Source organism: Lactuca serriola, chromosome 8 (genome assembly GCF_051521515.1).
Source record: "Lactuca serriola cultivar US96UC23 chromosome 8, Lser_US96UC23_V15, whole genome shotgun sequence".
Taxonomy (NCBI): domain Eukaryota; kingdom Viridiplantae; phylum Streptophyta; class Magnoliopsida; order Asterales; family Asteraceae; genus Lactuca; species Lactuca serriola.
In genome coordinates this window covers 68,794,546-68,815,242 of record NC_136415.1, presented here as the reverse complement: position 1 = coordinate 68,815,242, position 20,697 = coordinate 68,794,546, and the positions used below count along the sequence as shown (strand labels likewise).

Genomic DNA, 20,697 nt, shown 5'->3' with positions numbered 1-20,697 from the left:
AAGATGGGCCTCTAGACCCAAGTTCAGCAGCAGTAAATTTTCTTCTATTGATCCAACCACTCGAGATAGCCTTGAAAGTCCATTCACGATAGAAGAGATAAAAGAGGCAATATGGGCTTGTGGGAATGAAAAAGCTCTAGGGCCGGATGGATATACGTTCAAGTTCATTAAAAGGTATTGGGACATCTGAAAAGATGACATTGTGAAAGCAGTCAAATATTTTGAACGTTTTGGTGTAATTAGCAGAGGATGCAATGCCTCATTTCTCCCCCTCATCCCTAAGATAAAGGACCCTTTAAAAATCGGCGACTACAGACCAATTAGCCTCATTGGCAGCTTATATAAAATCATTGCAAAATCTCTCTCTGCTAGACTGGCAAGGATCATTGGTTTATGTATCGGAGAAGAACAATCGGCATTTGTGGCGGGAAGGAATATCCTAGACGGCCCCTTAATAATAAGCGAAATGTGTTCCTGGGCTAAGAAGATAAATGAAAAAATGCTCCTCTTCAAAGCTGATTTCAACAAAGCCTTTGACACTGTAAATTGGGAATATTTGGATCATGTTCAAATGCAAATGGGATTTGGACAAAAATGGAGAGGGTGGATTCAAGGCTGCTTAAGATCCTCAAGTGCGTCGATTCTAGTCAATGGTTCACCTACCGATGAATTCGAATTTGGCCGTGGAATAAGACAAGGTGATCCTCTCTCACCATTCTTATTCATAATAGCCATGGAAGGGCTTACATCGCGATGAAAGAGGCCACAGGAAAAGGAATTTTCAATGGAAAAAACATCCCAAATAGTGCCCTATGTGTGTCGCATCTGTTCTACGCAGACGATGCACTCTTTGTGGGGGAATGGAGTGAGGAAAACATCAAGAACTTGGCTAGAATCCTCCGGTGCTTCCATGTGTCTTCTGGGGCTTCAAGTGAACTTCTCCAAATCGAGAGTATTTGGCATCGGGGTTGACCATCGCGAAGTTGAAACCCTTGCAAAACCCCTTGGATGTGAGCCAGCCAAGCTTCCATTTACTTACCTTGGAGTTCCCATCGGGGCAAATATGAAACTATTAAAGAATTGGAAACCGGTAATCGAAAAATTACAAGCTAGACTGTCTACATGGAAATCGAGATCCTTATCGCTTGGGGGTCGACTAACACTAGCGAAAGCTGTCCTTGGCAGCATTCCAACTTTCTATTTTTCCTTGTTTGTTGCTCCTGCAGGTGTTATCAAGACTTTGGAGAAAATAAGGCGAAGATTCATATGGGGGGGGGGGGGGAGCAGATGAGAAAAAACATATCAACTGGGTGGCATGGGACAAAGTGACCGCTCCCAAGAAGAACGGCGGGCTGGGATTAGGCTCGCTTAAAGCCTTCAACCTGTCCCTAATCGTAAAGTGGTGGTGGAGGCTGAGATTTGAAAAAGCAAGTTTATGGTCCAAAGTCATAAAAGGGATCCACAACCTTCATAATAAACCTACTGCCACCATGTCTAAAAAAACTTTACCTGGAGTATGGAAAAACATCACCGGGGTTCAAGAAGAATTGGCAAATCTGGGAATCGACATAAATGATATAATCTTAAAAAAATTGGTAACGGAGATGACACCATGTTCTGGAAAGACAGATGGATTGGAGATGCAACATTACAGGAATCCTTCCTAGAATTATACAAGTTGGAACGAAAGAAGCGGTGCAAAATCAGTGAACGTATCAAACAAGGAGACACCAGCTGGGACTGGAAAACAAGCCCGACTCTCACGGTGCAGCAAAGCGAGGTTGACACACTCCTCGACTTGGTCTGCAACTTTCAACTGAATTCTCGGAGAGATGAGTGGATATGCAACATTTCAAATGATAAGGTATTTCATGTAGAAGCACTTAGATCAAAAATTGATGGGAGGAATACATTGACACCAGCAGGGGAAGGTCTAATCAATTGGATTCATGAAGTCCCGTTAAAGGTAACTTGTTTTATGTGGAGGGCATCTATGGACCGTATACCAACTGCCACCGCCCTGCTTAAACGTGGGGTGCAAACCGTGACTCCCATATGTTCCTACTGCGAATTGGAAGATGAAGATGTCAACCATGTAATTCTAAGATGCCCAATGGCTGTCAAGGTATGGGAATGGGTATTCATATGGTGTGGGCTTGGTGAAAGAAAATTTGTGACAATCGAGGAGCTTGAGAAATTTCTATCACAGTGGGGAACATGTCCAGTTAAACAGAAAAACTTAATTACCATATGTTATGGAACGGCTTGGCTCATTTGGAAAACAAGGTGTGATTGGATCTTCAAGAAGATTCGTACCTCCCCCACCAAAGTGGCGGATATGGTGATATCCATAGTATATTCATGGATAAAGCACAGGAGAGTCAATTGTAATTATAATTGGGTTGAATGGTGTATTAACCCCTTTCTCTGTATGTAATTCTCTTGTCTAAAACCTTGTAATTACCCCTATAGCACCTTGCTAGGGGTTTTTCTTTCATTAATAATATTTGCCGGTTCCAAAAAAACATATTGAATAAAAAAAAATAACAATCCATTTCAGAATTGCTCTTGACATTGATTATGGAATATTGTTTATGTTTTAGACACTGTAATTGAGATTTTTGGGTTCTTTAAGCTAACTACAAATTGATGTAGGCCCTACTAAACAAGATACTAACCTAAATATAACAAGGGGCAGTACGCAAACCTATTTTATCCGAACAAATCAGAGACATTACGTACTTGAGATGTTTGAATTCCCTTTAAATACGGGCTTATAAATACATAGATTGGTAAGATTTGTCGATTTTGTCCGAAACAACCTATTCTGAGTTTGATAGTTATTTTTGTAAAATATAAAAATGTTCGACGTATATATATACTCAAGAAACAAATGATATATTTTTGAGAAATTAAATATCTTCCTATATTTTATTCCCACTTATCTTCCTATCAAATCAAATGTTGACATGTGACACATTTAATGAAATTGATAATATTTTAGTCCATTTATCATCATTTAATATGTGTAGGAGGATAATAAGAATAAAATGTAGAAGAATATTTAATTTAATTTTTTTTTGTTTGTAATTATCCCCTAATTTACTTTTAATTAATAGAAAATACATACACATAACATAACACCCAGCCGCTACACCGTCGGCCCAGTGTTGCCTAAGATAATAAAATTTGTCACTCCCCTTCCCCAGTCCCCCCCTCTCTCTCTCTCTCTCTGCATATTTCTTGTTCGAAAACAACACTTTTAACACCACTATCCGTCATAATCAAGCAACAACCTCACCATCTGGCTACAAACCATGGCTGTTTTTGCACTTTCCATGGTGGTTCTCTTGGCCATGGCAGGCTATTCAAGTAAGATCTCTTATGTTTCCTACCTTTTCCTCAAAAGGGTTTTCGATTTTCCACTTCTTCTCAAATGGGTTTCTCTTAGATTTGCTTTTCGACCCTCAAATCAACAAATTTTTATGTCGGTTTTCAACAGGCGCAGCTTATTGTGTATGTAACTCTGCATTGAGTGACGCAGTTCTTCAAAAGAACATAGATTATGCTTGTGGAAACGGAGCTGATTGTACTCTAATCCTTCAAGGTGCTACTTGTTTTAACCCTAATACAGTCAAGGATCACTGTAATTACGCTGTCAACAGTTATTTCCAAAGGAAAGGTGAAGTTTCAGGGAGCTGCGATTTCTCAAACACAGCTACCGTTAGCCAAACAGCCCCACCTGGCAAGTCTTTCTTCATCTTCCATCCAGTTTCTGGAACAATACTTCTGTAGTGACTTGTACCTCATGAACTAAAAGTTGTACACCAACAAACATACCAAAGGATATCGAAATCAATAGAAAGTAATGCTCTAATGACTTGTGCCTCACGCAGTCAAAGTTGTTCGCCAACAGCACACACAACATTCCTCTTTCTGCTCAGAGCATTAATCTCAAAATACAATAGAAATATTTTCTATGATGACTTGTGCGTTGTGCAATGAGTGTTGTACATTATATTCCTGTCTATTTCTGCCTTTTTTGATCTCTCTTTTTTCTCCAGTCTTATTGTTGTGCTTTCTTGCTTGATTTACAGGGGCAACTTCTGTATGTTATGCTGGTAGCCCAAGGTGTGCTTTCTAACCTTCCACCCAACCTTCTATTTTCAGCATCTTTATTACTAGATCTTGCACTTTTCTCCATTTTTTTAGTAAATTATTCATTTTCTCACCATGATTGAGATTAAAGTTATGTGGGTATGTTTCTTGATGCATAAAGATCTCATTTTTAAGTTATGTGGGTATGTTTCTTGATGCATAAAGATCTCATTTTTCCAGTCTTTGTGAGTTTAAATTTGTTTTATTAAACTAAAAAAGTGAATATAAAGAAAGGATACTTTTTGATCGATCTAATATTAAAAAGGGTGTGATTTCATATTCCAAGAAGCTCATCTTTCTTGGTGATGATGCACTTCTTGATGTTTCTTGGGAAAACCATCTTTCCAGAGTAGAAACTCCAAAATCCAGAAATACGTACAAGTTTCTATGCATAATGTACAATTTACACTACAGTTAGTGCTCTGGTTTTTCGAACTTTCTTCTTTGGAAAAAGGAATCACCTTTTTTGTTGTGTCTGTGGTTGAAGGGGCCTATCACTTGATTTGAAATTTTCAGAATTATCAGGATTTATACATCATGCATAATAAGTGCAATAATATGTAATGATGTCTTGTACATCATGCATTGAAAGTTGTATGATGCTTCTAGAGCTGGCTTTTAGGAATCATTTGGTAGATCCAGAAAAGTATTATTTAGTTTAGGTACTGTTTTTTCAGTACACTCATGAGTTGTCAAGATGTTGATATCATATGCATATTTCTTCCTATTTTATGACAATATATCAAGCAAAGGTCATGTTAGGTCACATTATGCTTTCAATAATGGAGATATATGAATCAATGTTACAAATAATAAATTTGTGTCAGGAACAAAATGATCAATATATCATAATTTTGTATTAAGTATTAACTATACTACTAAAGATTATATAGTAGTAGGAAAGGAAATCCAAATTTGATTTTCATGGTCAAAGATCTTTATTCTAATTCATAATACTTAGTTACTTGATTCTTTTTTTTTTGTGTTACTACTATAATAATTAATTATCAAATAAAAGATAAAAAAATTACTACTTTATTTTTTTGTCCTAGTAGGAAATAACCCCTAAAGAAAGTGATAGAAAAGAAAATGCAGCTTTGACTTTTGTTGTCAAAAGATAACTTGTACAAATTTGAAATGATCAAATCTAGAGAAATTGACCAAAATGATCTTGAATGTATGTCGGGATAAAATTTAGAAATCGTTTTTGTTAAATATTCTAGCATTGGTATACATATAATATAAAGTTCTGAATTTTGGAAAAGATGGAGCATATTATCATAATATGCTTTCAAGATTATATATTTACGTGGAAAACGTCGTTTTTAGACGTAACTCTAGAATTCCTTTTAGGACATTGCTATAAATGTATAAATATTGATAGGGGTAAAAATGGAAACACAAGATTTACATTGAAATCTCTTAAAAATTTTACTTGATATAATTCACTACTTTTAGAAATCTTCCATTCCTAAATTTCTTGTGATTCTTGATTATTGCAGCTCGACAACCCCAACCACCTCATCACCACCTGGGACCGGAACCGGAACCGGAACCGGAACCCCTGGGACCGGGACCGGGACCGGGACAGGAACCCCTGGAACCGGAACCGGGACCGGGACCGGAACCGGAACCGGAACCGGAACCGGAACTGGAACCGGAACTGGAACTGGCATTGGGTTGAACCCACCGTTTGGAATGGGCCCTACAGGACAAGACACCAGTGGTGCTGAATCTTTCAACTGTTTGACTTTATTGACTCTTTTGGTTCCGGGTTTGATCTTATGGTTAAGGTTGATCTAAGGGTGTTTTGTTATATGATGAATCATGTTGTAATCTATGGAGTTGTATGGTGGTAGTAGGGAATCGATTATCGGTTGTAATCCATTATAGCCTATTTTTTTTGGTTGTACTTTTTGTATGTGGGGAATTTATGCCTTTTGAAATGAGGCTGTCTTCTGTGAATGGGTGTTTGTGGGGGGTACTGCTACTCTTTTATTGATTCCTTTTAGATTTTTCACCTTTTTGTATATCTAAAAGGTCATATTCTTATTTGGATTCTTTACACTACTTTTTACTCATGGGCTTACAAGTTTTGATGCAAAGGGTACAACTATTGTTGGTCCAAATAGTTGTGTCATGAAAGTCTATGGCCATGTGGTCTAGTGGCTCAGATTGTTTGTCCTGAGCACATGCACCAATTTATAAAGGCTATGGCCCATGATGGGTATATCGAGAGGACTTCTAGAGTTATTTTCCTTTTGTAATGTTTGGAGTAAATAGTGAATAGATGTCATGAAATTTGTATCAGGATAATCAAACCGAGTCTTGCAATTTCCAATTTAGAAAGAAAATAAGAAATTGTCTTTTAGATTGGTATAAGGACTAAGAGTAAGAAATGTGGTTAAACTTTGTATTTGTATCACAAATAAAAAGGATGTGATTTGTACACAATTGTTTACGATTAAAAACAACCAAAACAACTTTAAAATCAAATATCAAAAGAACATACTAAAAGAAGTAATAGGATAATGATTCAAACGGAATATGGATTTTGCTTTTGATCAAGCAATATTAAGTAATGAAAACAAATACGAAGAAAGAATGAGAACACCAAGATAGGATTTAATGTGGAAACCCTAATGGAAAAAACAAAGGGAGATGCCTGAGAAACAATTAACTATATTGTTGGGGTGATTCAAATGCTATAAATAACGTCAGGATCGACCTAACTATGATATGGATAGAGATAAAAATATATCATATATTCAGACAACAATTCTTAATTAATCATAAACTTATGCTTAAAGAATAAAGAGACTATCCAAGAACGAATAAACGTAATCTTCCAAGTGTTATGTCCAAAGCTCAAAAGTGTGAAGTGTAAAGCTGATGACTCTAATACTGATAAGGCAGTTTGTCAAGGCAACCGAGCTGACAAGAAAACCAAGTTGATAAGGCAGCCAAAAGTCAAAAAATATCAACATATCCAAAACCATAAAATAACGCTCGATTCCACATAGAACCTCAAATGAAGAATAGTAAAAGAAATGGTCTCAAATGTAAGTTGCATCCCCCCTCCCACACCAAGAGCCTTTCAGCTCAATTGCGTTTCAATATACATATCAAGTCCAAACATAAGTTAAACTGGACTATTAGAAGGCTTTTGGTAAACATATCTTCATGATTTTCATCGGTGCTGATATGATATTGCTAACAACGAAATTTTCTCTAGCAATAATTTCTCCTAAAAAGTGATAATGTACATTTATACATTTCATTCGATCGTGAAACATTCGATCCTTTGTCAGGAAAATTGGGCTTTGATTGTCACAATACACAATATTGGCTTTCTGTGTGCCGTTAAGCTGTCCAATCAAACCTCTCAACCAAATAACCTCTTTAACAACTTCCTTTATAGCCATATACTCTGCCTTCACTAGTGATCCTAGTGGATAATGAAACAATAGACTGTAATTGTATTTTCCAACTAATAACATAACCACATAAAATGAACACGTACCCTATATATGCTCTTAACTTGTGCAAATCTTTGGCATAATCATAATCTACATATCAAAACACCCTATTATTAGTTTTACCATAGTGTAAGCACACATAAAATGTACCACGTTAATAACAAAAAATTCATTTGACAACATTAAAGCTATTTCCATGGGTTCTCCACGTATCTAATAACCATGCTCACGACATATTACAAATCATGGTGTATACATATCATAACATATATCAAAGATCCAACAACGATGGTGTACAATACATGTGACATGTAGGCAACATCAGTTTTAGTAATAGAACTTCAAGCGGATGATAGCTAAATGTGGGTTGCGAAAATGCTTGTGTTTCCAAGCGGGGATGAAGCTTCTATAAGGTCAGGAGGGGCTGTGGCCCTCTGTTTTTCTTTTCATAAATAGCCCATAACTACTAAACTTTTTACATATTAGGCCTAAAACTAAAAAAATTTGACCTTGGCTCCTCCCGTTCTTCAATTTTTATACATATTCTATTTTCGGCCCCCCTCAAATCAACACTTCAAGCTCCGTCAATGTTTCCAAGAAGTACAATTTCTATTCCCAAATTTTTTCACAGCTCCTAAGTCCTTCATATCAAATTCATCATTAATCTTTAGTCTTTTAAATCCCTTTCATAATATTTTATTATAATTAACATATCATCAACGTATAAAAGTAAATAGACCTTTGATCCATCATTACATTTCCCGTAATAAACATAATTATCGTAGGCGCACATTTCATCTTGTCACTAATCATGAATGAATCAAATCTTTTATATCATTATTTTCCTCAAGATTACAATTTAGGAATGTTGTAGTCACATCAAGTTGCTCTAGTTTATAATAACTAGAAGCAACCAATCCTAATATTCCATGTATAGATGTGTACATCCATTTCTTGCAAGTATATTTATTTCCTTAATTGTAAGTTCAAAATGTTGGGAAGTTTAGTCCTACGTGGGGCGTAGCGTCGTCTCCTACGCAACACGTGGGAGGGAAGTTGATCGCGGGACTTAAATGATCTCGCAAGGCATATATCGAGCTACATAACGCATAGTTTCCTAGAACCAAAACCCTAATATTGGGGGGGTTTTGAGCCCTATTTAAAGGCACTAACTCCCTTGAGGCCCTTCCATCCTCAACCTCTATCCTTCCAAATGGCCTCCTTAGAAACCCTAATTCCCATTTGCAAGTTTTGAGCCATAAGAGTGATTTGTGTGCATTTGTGAAGGAAGAAGAACATTGTGAAACCAACTAGGAGCTCAAATCAGTATAGATCTAAAAATTTCATCCTCTCATCCATCTCTAGAAGGTATAAAGCTTCTACCTTGATGTTGTTTAATGTTAGATCTAATTATGATTAAGGATTTCATGCTTTTGTCCCAATAACCATGGTTTATATGAGTATCGACTACTCTAGGCCATTAGGGTATCATTTTTAGTCAATTTTGGAGTTGTTAAGTCATAAAAATGTGAGCTTGGTCACTGTTATCCTCTAATGCATGAGCTTTTGAGCAAAAGAAGGCTTTTTTAAACCTAGGGTTTGGATTGGTGTGTTGGATAAGGTGTCTAGCTAAGTCCAGAACTATATTTGAGATGTACTTGACCCGACCCAACATGGTCCATTTGGGTTGCACTTCACCCGAAAAATTTATATGGATAAGCTTTTGAGAATAGTATAAGTTATGATTTATTAATATATTATAAGTTCTAATATATTAATAAGAAATCATATTATTTAATTAGTATTGATCTAAAATTAATTTAGATTTAATTTAGTGATCAAAAGTGTGACTAATTAAATATGGACTCTTGTATTTATATAGTGTGGGCTAGGCTTACATGGTATGTCCATGGATAGTCCATTGAGCTTTAACCCATGGATCTCATGGAAATGAAAGGTCATGGGCATTAGGGTTTACATTGATGTAATCCTAATCCACCACACTATATAAATGAGTCCTTGGCACTTGAAATGACACTAGTTTTTGTGTGAGAACTAAGGGTGGCGATTTCTAGAAGTGTTCTACTATTCTCTCAAGTTTCCAAGGTTTGTGGTGATTTGTGACTTCCATTTGAGGCATCCAAATTATTGGTGCTAGGATCTCAAACTCCAAGCAATCACCCACTACTAAAAGGTATGTAACTCTACTAGCTTATTATGTTTCAAAGTTCCCCATGCCATGCTAGTTAGGTTAAGAACCTTGGAAAAGCAAATTTGCATGTATCTTAGTAAAACATAGATCCAAGGTTTCTAGGGTTGCATGTACACCATAGGAGTGTTAGAATGCTCAAAACCCTTCATGGTGCTCTTTGTATGCATGCAAATGGATAAAGTCAGAAACTTTATCCATTAATACGTTCATCGTGTTTAGATCTGAAAGTTTGGTGGGTTAACCTTCTATATTAAGCACTTAATGGATGGATTTGGACAATAACATACTACACATGGCGTAGTTAGGCTCCACATTGGGCGTATAGCTGTTACGTTGGGCATATACTTGCTGGAAGATGACTTTTGGCTTTTGTTAACCGTTAACTTTATGACCAAGTTTGACTTTGGGTCAAACTTGGTGGATTTGGGTTGTTGATTAAGGATTCTACCTGGTTTTGGTGCTAGAATGTAACACTCGTGTTTCTAGCCTAGGCATTTATATTGAGGTGATAGTCTAGGTTAAGCTTTGTAACTCATTTTGAAGAAATGAAAAGGAATTATGTGAATATTATGTGAATTATGTGTTTTATGCTTAATTATTAGGACTTAATTAATTAAGAATAAAAATAAGCGTCAAAATTAATGTGTAAGATAAGCCCGATATCTTTACATAAAGTTGTAGTGGTTGAAACAAGGATTTCGGGGATATAAAGAATACCAAAATCCGAGTTATAACGAAGAAGTTATGACCTGTCGAAGTTTCGCGACAAAATCGACACGGTGCTGAATGTCGTAAAAAGTGAGTTTTCGATAAACTACTTTTTAGCCTTAGTGATCTAAAAGAAAGACATAGTATTCGTTAAACTGAGAAGTTCGATAAAAAGAACGCCCAAATCTGACTTCGTATGAGGAAGTTATGATTTTTCGAAGTTTCAGCTTAGCAGTAGACAGCTAAAAACTCGAATTTTAGATCGAGCGATTTTTAGCCGACACAACCTAAACGAGAATTGAAGGTCTCATCATTAGGAGCACAACGGTAAAAATTCTGACGAAAACGGACGTCGGATGAAGAAGTTATGAATTTTTAACAGATTTCCTGTCCCGGTCTGTTAAAAATAATAATATAAAAATTAAAGTCAAAATTAGCCGACAAAGTCTAAATGAAAGTTGTAGAGCGTAATTTTAGCTAAGCGTGCATATAAAGAACGTCAAAAACGGAGCTCGTATGCAAAAGTTATGATTTTTGCAAGTTTGGCACAAAAATAAAGAAAAAATGGGAAAAACCGGGCAATTTCGCATGCCACGTCACCCTCGCACGTGGCAGCTGCTGAGTGGACCGAACCCATGCGTGGCACCTCCTGATTGGACCGCAGCCGAGGTCCACTTAGAAGCCAACAACTTCGCATGAGATGCCCCGGAGACACCCCTCGGACACCCCTTCGCATACGTGGACTCTTCCCATTGGACCGAGGCTGCTGAGTCACCGAAGCTGCTAAGTCATGCGAAGCCATGTGTCGGATCCTGATTCGACCGAGGAGGAGGCCCAATTCGAAGCAGCCAGCTCTCCGTCCGAGCCTCGCATAGCCTAGCTCCGAGCCTCGCATAGTCTAGCTCCGAACCTCGCATGTGCGCCTGTAGACTTTGGTCCACTTAGAAGCTGCCAGCGAGCCCTCGCAGGTGCGACCCATGTGCGAGCCATGCGCAGCCTCGTACGAGCCTTCGCCTGCGAACCCTCTCAGCCGTCGGATCAGATGCTTCTCAGCCCTTGGATCAGAAGCCTCGCCCCTATAAATAGAAGGGTGTGAGACCTCCCGAGTAACTTTTGAAATTGGCCACTTTTAACCCCTTTTCCCATATTTTCTTCATATTAACATCCCCCAAAGCCCCGATATCGATTATAAGCGCCGGAATACGCCACGAAGCGCCCGAGAAGCCCGGAAAATTTATCTTTTCGGTTTCGAAGCCTGACTTTTGCAAAGCCCGGTTTCTCAATAAAACTCTCGGTTTTATTAGAAACGATCGTTTTAGGAAACGAATTGCTGCCCGATTATCATCAAATCATGTGAGTGTATAGTCACTTTCATTTTACACATAGATATGAAGTATTTACCTTATAATACGTGCTATGTGTAAATATATTAATTGTTTATTTGAGGTGATTGTTGTGTTGATGTTTTATACAAGTTTTAAACTGTATAAGTATTTTTATCTACAAATATGTTGGGTAGAACATGGGTAGATTGTGATGTTTGATAAAATAAAATTGATGAGAGGCCTCGATGTGTTTTGAGATCCAGTCATCTAGCGGAGTTTGGATGACGACCACGGACTTTCTAGACAGTCCAGTGGGAAACATTAGCAGGTCCGCAACCTGTAGGTGTTAATGAAATGAGAGTGTTCATTCGCTGTACTCCATCCCCCTCATGGTTGCCTTTAGGACATGTATAGCTGAGGAAACCCCTTAGCAGTAGTGTCCATCCCGATGATATTCTTTAAGCTAGGTCCCTTGTGACAAGTGTTTAGGGACATAAAGTGAGGATAACGGGAACGTGTAATCAGGGTTATTGTTGATTGATGAACTTAGTAAGTTTATTATTATTGTGGGTTGAAAACCCTATATGCTCACCAGGCTCCCAAGCCTGACCCACTCAGCTTTTTATGTTACAGGTAGTGGACCCCGAGCATAGTCGGAGGACGACGAGAGATTTTTGGATTATAGGCCAGTAGTTGTAAATTACTGTTGAAAGGCTTATAATGTCTTGTTTATGCTTTTGATCTGTATCGGAACATGATATCCCGAGGTTTTGATATATATATGGAAAACTTATACCTTCTTAATGAAGGGTTTTGATAAACTTTTATCATATTTTGTTTGGGGACCAATTCCGCAACATCTTTTAAAAAGATTTCTCTGATTTTATTTTAAAAAGCATAAATTAAATCGGTCTTTTCTGGCCGAGAAATTAGAGGATGTCACATAGAACATTCACGGGAGCAATCTATAACATCCCAAAAATACAGGCCAAAAATTTCGTTTTAATTAAGTTATTACACAAAACCATTAATATAAAAACATTCATAATAATATCTCATGTCAAAACCAAGGTGTCAATAATCAAAACATAGTATCATAAAACCATATCAGAGTGTAATCCCAAAGATCTCGTGTGCGAAAAACATGGTGTAATGCGCTGCGATCAAGCCGACTCCTTTCCTTTGAAAACGAAGTACCTAAAACCAAAACTGAAAAGTATAAGCACGAAGCTTAGTGAGTTCCCCCATCATACCACATACCATACAAATCAATCCTAGCACTTAATCCATTAAGCCAAGACGTCCAAAACCTCAAAATGGATTAATATAAGTGACTTGACCCATAAAGTCGGATGCTTTAAGCCTTTGCATGGCTTAATGAATCCCAAACACCAAGGATGAATTCCAAAAGGTCAAAATCACTCACAAAATGTCTTAGAACTTCTTAATACCTTAAGACCTCAGTCCATTTCAAGGGACTTCTTAGCATAACTCAATGGGGCCTAAATCTAAAACCTAAGTTCCAAACTTCATCAAATGACTACCAAATCATGCATGGAAGGTTTATACCTCTCAAGATCTAAACTTTATGACTCCATAACCTTAGTAAGTGCCAAATAAGAGGCTTAAAGGTTCTGGAGTAACTTCTACTCACAAGAACCACCTCAAAGGGACCAAAAACCATAAAATGTACCACTTAGCTAGATCTACATGAAAAAGTTGTCAAAGTTGAGACTTTATACCTCCAGAAGATAGATCTAGGTGCACAAAGCTTGGATCCAAAAGCTTCAAGTCAAACAATGACTCTTCAAGAAGTTCCTTCATCCTTTTCTAGCACCAAAACACACCAAAAATCACTTTGAAGCTCTATAATCACTTAAATGGGGACTAAAGGTCGATTTCTAGGATTTGGAAGGATGGAGGATGAAGGTATTAAGGTTAGGTTATGAGATAAAGAGCTTAAATAGGGTCCAAGACCCTAAAATAGGGTTCTGATCTGACTGGCGTACGCCCAACGTAAATTTTGGTACGTCCAGTGTACTCCAAAGAACATTCGCAACCATCCTGGTCAGTACGCCTAGCGTACTCCAAGGTACGCCCATCATACTACCTTCTTCACTAGTACACCCCATGTACTCTTTGTGTTCACCCCGCGTACTCGGCTAAGCCTGAAAACCATGGAACTTCCGAAGGCCATAACTTCTTCGTTATAAGCCCGATTCCGACGATCCTTATATCCACGGAAAGGTGGAGAGAAGCTCTACGCATCCATCAACTTATCCTCACCTTAAAACCTTCTGAACAAAAATCCAAAATTAATAAAAGCTCGAACTACCGCTTTACCGATATACCCCTTGGCTCCAAAACACGAACCGAACACCCGAATCACTTATAATACATCACCCGCACCCAAATAGGCCTAGATCCTACCTTTTTAAAAGCCCTAATCCTTATGATGACCAATCTTCGGGCCACATCCTTAGACTAGAAGTCAATTCGGAACAAGGCGTTACACAATGAGTGCAGAAAGTGAGCGAGTCACGGTGTTCTTGGGTTTTTGATTCAGGTGAGTTTCCTCACTTTACCCATGGGTCGAAGGCACCGTTGACAGCCCACTAGATTTAGTTATGTATCATTGTGTATATGATGTTGTTGTGCTGTTTTGATCTGTTATATATATATATATATATATATATATATATATATATATATATATATATATATATATATATATATATAGCGACCTAGATAGAGCTGGAAAAAAGCAACCCAACCCAACCCAAACCTAACCAAAATAAATGGGTTGGGTTAGCATTTTGAACCCGTTTAAGTTAAATGGGTCAACCGGTCTAACCCATTTAATTAAATAGGTTGGGTTGAATAAAAATTGGTGACCTGTTGTCAACCCGCCAACCCATTTACGTTTAATATGTACACACACACACCTATATATATACATATATATATATATATATATATATATATATATATATATATATATATATATATGTATAGGAGTAGGATCAAATGAGAACACCAAAAAAGTTGAGAACGTGAGAACAGATATGAGCTCTTCAAATATTACGATCTAAGGCTAATATATTTTATAAAAGTCGTGAGATGACATTGTAAATTTCTAAAATTCATGGGATGAAATTGTAAATTTTTAATAGTCTAAAGGGTAATATGGTCATTACATGTTAATCTATTTTTGTCAAGTTGCTGGAATCTCTCTCTGCCCTTCTCTCTCTCTATCTCTCACTCACGTATCCCTCTTCCTCTCACTCTCTAAATACAAATTTCAAAGCTTTAAACCCTAATTGAGCTGTCACCACCATACACCATATTGGAACTAAAAAAGTTAGGTACGGAGGAGATCTAGGGGTACGATGGGCCGAAGAAAGTTGGAGATGAAGCGAATTAAAGACAAAGATAGCATACAAGTGACGTTTTGAAAGCAGAGATCAGGGTTAAACAAGAAATCACAACAACTTTCCGTTCTCTGCGATGCTACCGTCGTTGTCGTCGTCTTCTCCTCTAATGGCAAGATTTATGAACACAACAGTGGCATTACGAACAGGCCAACCATCGTTTTGTATTATGTTCTATTATCATATTCTTTATCCTTTCTACTGTTGTCATGTACGAAGCAATAAGCTTTAGCAATAGACTCTATCATATATCTGCAATCGGAATGAGGATTTATAAGGTATAATTAATCCGAATGAAGATGTACTTGATTACCGTCTTATCTGAATATGTGGCGAGTTCGGATAATTGAGATGTATCTTTACTTCTTTAGTCTGTTTCATTCATCTTAGTCACAATCAACCTCTTTACGAAAGATTTTGGCTTGGATTCACTGTATTCATTTTTGATTGTTGTATTATTTTTACTAAATGTTAAGTATTTGGATACATTGTATTCATTTTTCATTGTTGTACGATTGATTTGCAACTTTAAGTTTTTTTATTTTTATAAAATTTTATTCATTGATGATAATCTATTTTTCTGTTTATTACATTTTGATTTAATAATGCAATTTAGAAAACAAATTGGTTAATGAGTTAAGCACTTTGTTGACAAATTATACAAAAAAAGTTCATTGATTTCTTGTAGATTGACCGAGTTAATACCGATGAGCTAAAGGATTATAAGGATGAATGATGAATGCATATGGACAACTGGAAGGCGCCGAAATTTATTTATATTAAGACATTGTAATTTTTCATTTGTGATTATAATTGTATTAATATATGATTGTAAATGTTTTTGTTTATTTAGTTTTTGCAAAGTTGATGTTTTATCTCTAATTTGTGTTCTATTCATTTAAGATTACAAATGTATTGATTTTTTTTATATTTTTATAATGTTCTTTATTTAATTACAACTATATTTGTATTCATTAAATAACCATAGTATTTTATATTTATGAATGAAAATGTGCATTCATATATAAATACATGGTCTCAAAGTGATTTTAATCATTAAGTACAATTGTGTCAATATAAATGTACAAAGTCAAATTATAATATAATCAATTATGATTGATAGTTTAGTTTTTTATTCATTTACGATTGGCGTATAATTTACGTGAAATCGGAGAAAAACAAATGATTTTTTAAGATTTTTTTTTTCAGTTTTAAAATAAATTTTGGCAAAAATGTTTTTTATATTCCATTAATAAAAAAAAATAAAAAATAGAATATTTCATTGTTTTAATAACTGATCATAAATTTAAAGGAATTTGATTGAATTTTATTTTATTTTAATTTAATTAAAATATACAATTACTAATATGCCCTTATATATTGAGTTCTCAACCTTTTAAGTGTTCTCATTTGATCCTTACCCTATATATATATATATATATATATATATATATATATATATATATATATATATATATTATTTGATATTTATATTTATATAAAATACTATGCTTAACTGTATTACCGTATAAAATTATTAAATTATATTAGGCTTAGTTTCTTTGGAGCCTATGGAGGCATTTCATACAATACAATTATACAAACATAAATCAATGAATAGGTTTGGAAAAATTCTGAATTATGATCATATTTTTATCTTACTTTGAATATTTATTTGGGTTTTAAACTATTTTAATTAAGTGTAGTTCTTTTATATTTTCTTTATATTTTTAGTTTTAAATGGGTAACCCGGGTTCAACCTATTTATTTAATTGGTTTGGATTGGAAAAAAAATAAATAGGTTAACCCGATGACAACCCATTAATCCAATAGGTTGGGTTGGGTTGAGAATTTCAACCTATTTAGTTAAATAGGTTGGATTGGGTTGAAATCTTCAACCCAATTAATAAATGAGTTGAACCCGAACTCAACCCAAGTCGACCCATTGCCAGCTATTACTAAATGTGTGTTTGCGTAAAGCGGCGGCGACAGATAACTCTTCTGGTGAATAGATTCTTTCGGGAAAATAATTATTAAATTTTATTATTAATTATTATGTAACAAAAGAATTATCATTTTTAAATAAAATATTCATTGTTAAAACTTATATTATATTTCATATTTATACAATTGATATAAATTAATTAATAACGATGTCTAATTTAAAATTTATAAATTATTTTATATACATGACTTCATTTTTCTATAAATTGAATTTATTAATAACTTTCCTTATTCGCGCCTTCACATTTTTGGCAAGTATTAATGATTTATTTATGCATAATTGATTTCAACAAAAAACTTTGAAACTTATACCTCTTAAAATTCAAGATATGATGAATATGCTTTATAATATAGTGTGTGTGTATGTATGTATATATATATATATATATATATATATATATATATATATATATATATATATATATACTTGTGAGTTAGGATGCTGGTTAGAGTACCGGTAGGTGGGTTATCGTCTAGTGGAGTGCCCTAGGAGTTGTATGTAGTCATGTAGGATAGCCTAAGAACTCTTGATCTAGGATTTCTTGCATGTTCATTGTTTAGTTGTGGCTTTAGAGCAGGATCATTTGTTTGAGTGTCTATCTCACCTCTAGTTACAAACAACTATGCATTCCTTCGAAATTTTCCGATAATGGTGCAGAGTGCCGGGAGGGGCCTAGTAGGCGGTAGTGAACTGTTCTACAGGTAGATTCATGTAGATAGTTTCATGTGCTTGTGTTCCTACTTGGTTTTTGTTTGATTATATGCCGTCATATTGTGGTGGGTTAGGTTGAGGGGGTCCTGCTTTTTGCTGTAGGCCAAGATACCCGGTGCATACCAGCTCTAATCCATAGGCACTTGAATGGAACCGGTCGTGGGATGGAGGTTCAGAGGAGCGGTTGGGTTGAGGCGGTAAGCCAACATACTCGAGGGCAATCCAATCCTTATGATTGTGGGCCCGAAATGTATGCATTTTATGGGTATTATGGTGTGTGATATTTTAGAGGGAAACTCACTAAACTTCATGCTTACCCAATTTCTTATGTTTTTTATAGGTACCATTGGTGACCGTGGGAAAGTGAAGGCGTGACTGTACACATTCATCAACAATAATGGAGATTCTGTGTTTACTATATTACTCTAATCTTTAACGATGTATATACTTTGGAACAAATGATTTTTCTCAATTTGAATTCTATATATGTGAAGTTTTTACCTTAATTAAAAATGAAAACTTTTGATGTGAAAATAGGACATTACAGGATGTGTGTTTGACAACCGAAGAGTAAATGTAATGTCAGTGTAATTGATTTCTAGGATATGACTATAGCCTTTAGCTACAAGTCTCACATTATACCTAGGTTTTTTTACATGGATGAGTGGTGTCTTTTAGCTTGTAAACCCATTTACACTGAACACACTTCTTTCCTTTCGGAATTTGGTAGAACCAAGAAAAATTCTAACTTGTAGCACACATGATTCTGCGGTTAGCATGTCGGAAAATTTCCCAAAAGTTTATCTTATGCCTGAAACTTGAAGGAGTAGCACCGACTACAAGTGGTACCTGTGGTTCTGCCCCTACTTTTAGATTTGGGACGAGATCATATGTGTTATTTGTTGTTGGTAATGACTCCATCTTGTTGTGCATAACAGCCATCCGTTCATTCAAATCTATGGATTTAAGGCATCATCATACCTTATAGTTTCTAAGGTTCACTCGATTTTATTAGCAACAATAAGAACATAAACAAAAAACTGCAGGATCATACCATTTAGGATGTATAACCTATCTTTTTGGTCTATCTCTTTTACTACATTAATAAGGAGTTTAAGTTGATAAGGACGAAGGAGGAACACAAACCACATGCTCACTACAAGACACTTATTTGTTTTGTGAAGAAGTATTGAGTGAGCTGATGGGAGCGTTTGACATCTCCACCTCGAATGGTAACTTAATCTCTACTTGTGTTTCCTTCTCATTCCATTTGAATGATTTAACTATGGTAGTAAGTGGGTTAGCAATGCTTTGAATAATAACATCCTAATCAAAAGTCACATCTCTTGAGAAAATTACCTTCTTTAGGTTCGAACACCATAACTTGTAGCTTTTTACCTATAGATTGTAACCAAGAAACACACACTTAATCACCCTTGGGATTTGGGATTGGAGACGCCGACATCCTATGAGGGATGGATCCAAGAAGATGCAATTCGATCATACGATGGGCGTTTTGGATGCACATATACCTTTACATGAGCGTGGTAACTGGTGTTAGAATCTTGGTATTGTTGAAGCCTTTTGTATCGGTATGGCCAAAACTCGTATAGATGACCTCACTCTACCTAATGGTCATAAACATACATGTTGGAATGATTTTGTGCCTATAAATGTTAACATTCTTATGTGGAGAGCTTTATTGAAATGGTTGCCTTCAAAAGAGTACTTGGAAAGAAAATGGATCGATTTGGATTCATCCTTGCGTTCTTCGTGTCTTAATCATGTGGATAATATTAAGCATGTTTTCTTGGATTATAAGGTGGCAGTTCAAATGTGGTAGTTGGTTAGGAGAAGGGTCAATATGGTTATGCCGATTTGCTCTATAGTGGAGGAGGTATTTAAATGGGTGGATTCGACTAACTTTACAGTTTCCAAAAAGTCCACTTTCGAAGCTGTGTGCATGGTAATGATTTGGGTTCTTTGGACGTATCGGAATGCGGTGACTTTTAGAGCTAACAATTTTCATAAGGATATGATTTTTGATAGAATCATTGTTTCTTCCTTTACTTGGTTTGGGTATAGATTTCGTAAGCTCAAACTTGATTGAGTTAACCAGATGAAGTATCCGGTTTTAGTTATTACTTTGTAATTGTGTTATTTTTATAGCTTCTTGCTAGAGTTTTTTAATTAGAGTTAAAAATAAACTATAGGGATGAAGGGCGTTTGAACAATAACACTTTAGAAACTCTATGGTTATCTCATAACCTAAGAATTAGATTTCATAAGCTCAAACTTGATTGGTTTAACCGGATAAATTACCCCATTTTAGCTGTTACTTAGTAATTGTGTTATTTTTTAGCCTATTGATAGAGTTTTTAATTCAAATTTTAGCCGTTGAAAAGCTAAAAGGACCCATGAAGGGCCTTTGAGCAATAACACTTCAGGAACTCTATGATTATCTCATAACCCAAGAATTAGAAACATGAAAAATGGGTTAACATATAAAAAACAAGATTACTTATAATTTCAAATCCGGCTAGGGCTTGTGTTACCAGGTCCACTTTCTAGTCTTTTGGCAACAAAGCTTGTCGAGATTCTGAAAAATGAGATGGAGATGCGACTTCAAAAGAGTTGATCGGTTGATAATCTTCAAGAGCCGGGTGAG

The 20,697-nt window shown here is 35.8% G+C and overlaps 1 protein-coding gene across 1 annotated transcript; it reads left to right on the top strand.

Moving 5' to 3' along the window:
* Positions 1-3,169: 3,169 nt before the first annotated feature.
* On the top strand, positions 3,170-6,178 carry LOC145066318 (PLASMODESMATA CALLOSE-BINDING PROTEIN 1-like). The gene is made up of 4 exons (XM_079013540.1): positions 3,170-3,372; positions 3,503-3,745; positions 4,098-4,131; positions 5,661-6,178. The coding sequence occupies exons 1-4, from the start codon at positions 3,318-3,320 to the stop codon at positions 5,959-5,961; spliced, it is 633 nt and encodes a 210-aa protein (XP_078869666.1). The 5' UTR covers positions 3,170-3,317; the 3' UTR covers positions 5,962-6,178.
* Positions 6,179-20,697: the final 14,519 nt, after the last annotated feature.